Here is a 5,331-nt window from a genome sequence, read left to right as displayed (position 1 = left end):
TTGGCCCTTTTTTTTGGGGCCCCGGGGGTTTTTAAAAGGGGGGGGGGGGTTTTTTTCCCCCAAAAAAAAAAAACCCAAAACCCCCCAAAAAACCATCCTACTCGTTGCCCAGAGCCTTGACTTGAGCATTGTACAAGCGCTTAAGGCTCCTTCGGGCCATGGCCACAACTATTATATAAGGCAAGGCTTGGAAGCAAGCTACCAGCGCTTATCGGCGAGAACTAGGCTTGGCTTGGTTAGTAGTGCCCGCCCATTTTGTCTCGCCCGCCTTAGGCCCATGAATTCTTCAGAGCGGGGCGGCAGGCCGGCGGACGGGGACCATCAAAGAAGTGCCTCGACGCGCCGCAGCCACTACTTTGACTCCTTTTATGCAATTATGAACTCCACGGAACTTTCTCGATTCCAACGCAACTTATCCTTTTGGAGCTGACGTAACAAACTACGCGAGCCTCCCAACGAAGCCAACATAAATCCGATCCAAATAAAAAAAATAAAAGGAAGTTTCATTATGGTGGTATACCAGCCTCCAGTTCTGGAACTTCCAGTTCCAATCGAAGCATATAGATCCGTAAATAGATTTGTATGTATAGCCACTTCAGTCGTGCTCGTCGTTTCTCGAAAGTATCTTTTTTCTGGGAACATGGTTAACCAGAAATTATTATGTTTACGATTCTTCATCCACCGATGCAGAAAATGCTCCAGTTTTCCATTCTCATATGAGGCCGGAAAGTTTATTAGCAACGGGTCGGCACGAAGTGATTCATCATGCTCAAACATGAGCCGATCGTTCGTTAGGGACGGTTTATAGATCATCAAATTCCCACAAATGGAATGAAAAGTGGGTGCATGTAAATGATCGAGACCTCGCAAACAACAACGCTCCTTCCCCATATGGAGTTCGGAACCCAAAGGCAATCGTTGAGTGAACTGTATCTTCTTTGTGTTAGTTGACCTAAACCGCACCATTACTGCTGGGGTGGGGCTCGGCCTCCGAACCGTACGTGGGACGAGTTTCTGCCTCATACAGCTCGGGCCGAAGACCGGGGGAAGTTTAGGAGAGATGGGGAGACCCAGCAGCTGCCGGTCGGGGCGGGGATAAGCTTGTGAAGAAGCGAGCTTATCCCCCCAAAAAAACCGATCCTATAGCGCTAGCGCTTCGCGTTCTTTCTATTTTATCTCATTTCATTCCGGGATAGGCGGCTAATACTAATCTAATAAGTGAAGTAGTCGTCGTCTGACCAATTGGCTCGGACACCAGACCGCTCGTGCCCGCCCATTTTGTCTCGCCCTAAATGGAATGGCTCTCTTAATTACGCTGCGCCCCGACCCGAGTCCCCACGTCCGCTCTTCTCCGCCCGCAACCCAAGAAGTTGGCTTTGCCAACACAACATTAGGGCCGTCCCCTTCATTCTATGCTGACCCCGGCCCGGGGCTGGCTTTTTGGGAAGCCCGTTCCCACCGCGCTCACGGCCCGGCTGGCCTGCCAGCGGTAGTGGGAATTCCCCCGTTCCCTGGTCAAAGACTTGGTCGGATGCGGGATCTACTCCACGAGGAGCGGTACGGACGTAGATGATATCATCACGACCTCTCTTTTCGTACCGCTAGGGATGCTTAACGCCACTTCGCCAATTGGCGTTACCTGCGCTTTCGTGTCTCTCAGTGTGGTCAGCACTGGGTGTTTCCGAGCAGCGAGGCTTACACCCATTCGCATTAGTTCATCCAAAGTTCCTTACCCTTATGCACGAATTATTGAATAAGCCATCTTCCTATCAAGGTTAAGGAGTCAACTGAGCATCTCAGCGGCGGGATTCAATACCCGAATCGAATCAGAGTTCACGCCGCCCGCCCTGAACAAATAGGAGGCGTGGGCCACAGGTCGCACATAAGCCGCCGGGTCGCACGACAGAAGAACACCCAACATACAGATGCACACTCCCCCATGTGAAATATTCATCTTCATTGGAGCTTTTTGGTAGTAGTCGTGACCAACAGCCATAGCCATCAGCTGTCGGCTCGTTGGTAAGGCAAGAGCTTCAAGCCCGATTTCTGGTGGCATATCCCCTACACAAGCACCACCCGACGAAGGGGGGACGGGGAAAGCTACAGGCCCAAAACCTTCGACCCTTCTTTCTAAATGGGGGTGCCCGGAGCACCTCATCTTGTCATTTCGTCGTTGCTCATTCCCGTTAGGCCGAAGTGTTTGGCGTTTCCTTCTCCGCGCCCGTTCATGCTTCGCTGACCTATCGCGTGGTAAAAAGAAGAAAGTACGAAAGAATAGTAAACGGAGCACACCGCAGAAAGATTCTAAATATGAGAAGTCCCCCTTGGATTCGAGAAGAAGAAAATGAAGAACAGGAACGAAACGAAATAAGGCGTTTCTAGCTCTAGTATCGGATGAGCTTCTCCCAATTATGTCTGGTAATAGAATAGGGCGGCTTGCTCTGACCAAGACTCCACTTTTTGCTCTGTCCATGGAGCGTATGAATTTCCTGGAATGTAGATAGACCAAAAGAGGGAATGAAGAGATAGGAATAGGAATTATAGTACCATTGGAAAAAGGGGCACCCGTGGAAACATCTCTACTGACGAACCATTTCAATAGTACGGGTGCTGCCGTGCCACGAGGCACGACCATAAAAATAATAAAAAAGAAAAAGTTATGTAGTTGGACCATCAGCTCTATCCGTTCGAGTTTCACTTCTCTAAAGAAGATAAGACGCTAAAACTGAAAGTGTTCGCAATGCATACCGAAAGGATACCAATGAAGCCGACCATTAATGACTAGTTCGAACACCAGGAGCGGTCTGATCCCTTATTTGATCAGATAGACTGCTCTTAGAAACATAAAACAAAAGCAAACTCTCATAGTTCGGAGCCCAGCTTCAACTACTTCTTCTTAAGTGAGGTTTCTTATAGTTGAAAATTCCTTCTCGGGGTCTTCCTTTCTACTCCTAATGGTAGTGCGCATCTCAAACTATGAGGGGCCTTTGAAGCCCGCACCACAAACTGCTACAGCATAAACATAGGCTGGTAGTATGAATTGTCCCAAACTGCATAAAAGCTTATGTCTTCATATAGGAAGAACCTCCCAATAGCTCTCCTAGCCGCTGCATGCAACCTCTGCGAAAATACTGATTTCATCGAGGGTTGTACTACTGTTTTCTTCAAAAGAAGGAAAAAAGAGACTCAACTTCTTTTTCTCGTAGCGCCTGATGCAGAGAGACCGCTCCGCAAAGATTCCCCAATACCACTGTCATCAAAATCCTCCGTACGACAGCCCTGCCCTCTCTAGGCTAGGCTCCTCTGTTACATCAACTAGATCCACTCCCACCGAAAATAAATTCCTTTTTTTGGCCAATCCTAATTTCAAATAAAGCACTCTTCCTCATTTGTTTCTCTTTTATTGCCTTCTTTATTAGTGAAGGGGATCCTCGAGAAAGCTCTTTGGCCAATTCTGTAGAATTTTGGCATATGGCGATGTTATTTCCAGCCAAACATGCCAAGTGGAATTTCAATCTTATTTTCCATTTTTCTCGCCTGAGTACTTGTTGCCGCAGAGCTTGCATTGGACATTTGATCTATCAAATTTGGTGGCAAACTGCCAACAAAGGTCTGTTGGGTTTCTACTCAGTTGATTTGGCTGTCTTATTAGTTGCTGTCTTGAATTGGTTGGGAGACACAAAGGGGCTGCTCCAAAAGAGATGTTACAAACATGGTATCAGAGCCTTGATTCTGCCAGCCGTGGGTGTGGGAAGAGGTGTCCTTTAGATACATGCCAACTGTTTGACAAAAGGCGCTTTCAATATCAGTGAATTGGTGCTTCAGTATGGAATTTGGTCAAACCAGCGGTTAAACGGTTTTTGAAAAAGTGTCATAGAGTTTCAGCTAGATTGAGACTAAAAGAGCTGTTAGCTAAGCCTTCGATCTTCTTTGCTTCTCCTTCTCTGTATAGGATCGATAAGTCATATCCGTTTTCCTATTTTATCTTTTCGGCTGGTTTTCTAAACACATTTCCAAGGGTCCTTAGCATTCGTAATTCTTATCTAAGAAACTAGAAAGAGAGAGGTTAGTTAAATAAGCATAAAAATAAGAGTAAGGGGGCCCCGGGGGAGCATGGTTTGGCCATAGACGCGGGATTAGGATACCGCTATTTGACGAATCCTGTTTCCCAGCTCTCAGTCCTGTTCCCTTTCACGGAACACTTTATAGATAGGCTTTTTTCTCCGATTGCAGCTTACTATTATAATGAGTTATTCAAAATTCTCTCGACAGGTTTGAGAGCGCAGGGGGAGACCAGAGGTTTGGAACCCTGAGCCTAAGGCCTTCAATGGTGCTCGGAGTTCCAAGGAAGGCCTTAGGCCAACGTGTTCGATGTCTAACAGTTTTTCAGAGTGGCTCATATACCGGAAGCAGATAAAGTTAGCATTACTTCCATGTATCTTGTGGGTGATGAAAAAACTATGGTGGAAACCCAGAGTTGAGGATTCTTCACGCCAACCTATCACCGATTGGCCAGAGATGAAACAAGAGCTGAGAAAGATGTTTTTGCCGTGTAATGTCCAATGGCTAGCAAGAGACTGATTAAGGCGTTTTAGGCAAACAAACGGGTTCAGTTAGAGAGTAAGTATATGAAGAGCTTCCAATCTCTGATGCTCGAAGTGGGTAGTATAAGTGAGGAAGAAAAGCTTTACAACTTTATGCTGGATTTCAGTTGTAGGTTCAGAACGCACTGAGGAGGGAGAAAGTGAATAACCTCGCTTCAGCTATCACGGTAGCAGAGAGTTTAATGGACTTCAAAGGAAGTTCAGATGGGGCAGACAAGAACAAAAACTCTAAAGGCAAGAAGAAGTTCAGTGGGAAGAACGATCATGAAGCATCAACATCCAAAACAAATGTTGACAACAAGGGCAAAGGCAAAGCGCTGGATCCCGGGTGTTTCATTTGCGGCGGTCCCCAGTCCGAAGAGAGAGAAACTCAATGCCTTGATTGCTGAAGAAGACGAAGCGCCGGTTGAAGAAACCACTTCGAGGGTCAATCCACTTCAACTCTGGAATTCCATTAGACAAGAGAGTCGATCAGATACTAGGCTAATGTTCGTGAATGTAAAAGTCAATGGACAGGTTGTGAGGGAAATGGTTGACACCGGTGCTACTCATAACTTCCTTTCTGATCGGATCGTAGCGCGGCTAGGCCTACGGGTTGATAAGGGGAACAGCAAAATGAAGGCGGTGAACTATGAGGCGAAACCTATTGTTAGGGTAGCTAAGATAGTTCCGCTACAGATTGGCGAATGGTCTGGAAAGTTTTACTTGATGTTGGTGCCGTTGGATG

At 46.8% G+C, this 5,331-nt stretch overlaps 2 protein-coding genes across 2 annotated transcripts; both read right to left on the bottom strand.

Moving 5' to 3' along the window:
* Positions 1-300: 300 nt before the first annotated feature.
* Positions 301-1,023, bottom strand: LOC105796768 (cytochrome c biogenesis CcmF C-terminal-like mitochondrial protein). The gene has a single exon (XM_012626572.2). The coding sequence runs from the start codon at positions 1,021-1,023 to the stop codon at positions 367-369; it is 657 nt and encodes a 218-aa protein (XP_012482026.2). The 3' UTR covers positions 301-366.
* Positions 935-4,760, bottom strand: LOC128040555 (cytochrome c biogenesis CcmF C-terminal-like mitochondrial protein). Its single transcript, XM_052629500.1, has one exon. It carries the CDS (start codon positions 2,672-2,674, stop codon positions 1,784-1,786), a length of 891 nt encoding a protein of 296 aa, XP_052485460.1. The 5' UTR covers positions 2,675-4,760; the 3' UTR covers positions 935-1,783.
* Positions 4,761-5,331: the final 571 nt, after the last annotated feature.

Source organism: Gossypium raimondii, chromosome 4 (assembly GCF_025698545.1).
Source record: "Gossypium raimondii isolate GPD5lz chromosome 4, ASM2569854v1, whole genome shotgun sequence".
Lineage (NCBI taxonomy): Eukaryota > Viridiplantae > Streptophyta > Magnoliopsida > Malvales > Malvaceae > Gossypium > Gossypium raimondii.
This window is presented reverse-complemented; position numbering and strand designations above follow the sequence as displayed.

Coding starts and splice junctions, on each gene's coding strand:
- LOC105796768 (XM_012626572.2), bottom strand. CDS start 1,023: ATGAGGCAGAAACTCGTCCCACGTACGGTTCGGAGGCCGAGCCCCACC.
- LOC128040555 (XM_052629500.1), bottom strand. CDS start 2,674: ATGGTCCAACTACATAACTTTTTCTTTTTTATTATTTTTATGGTCGTG.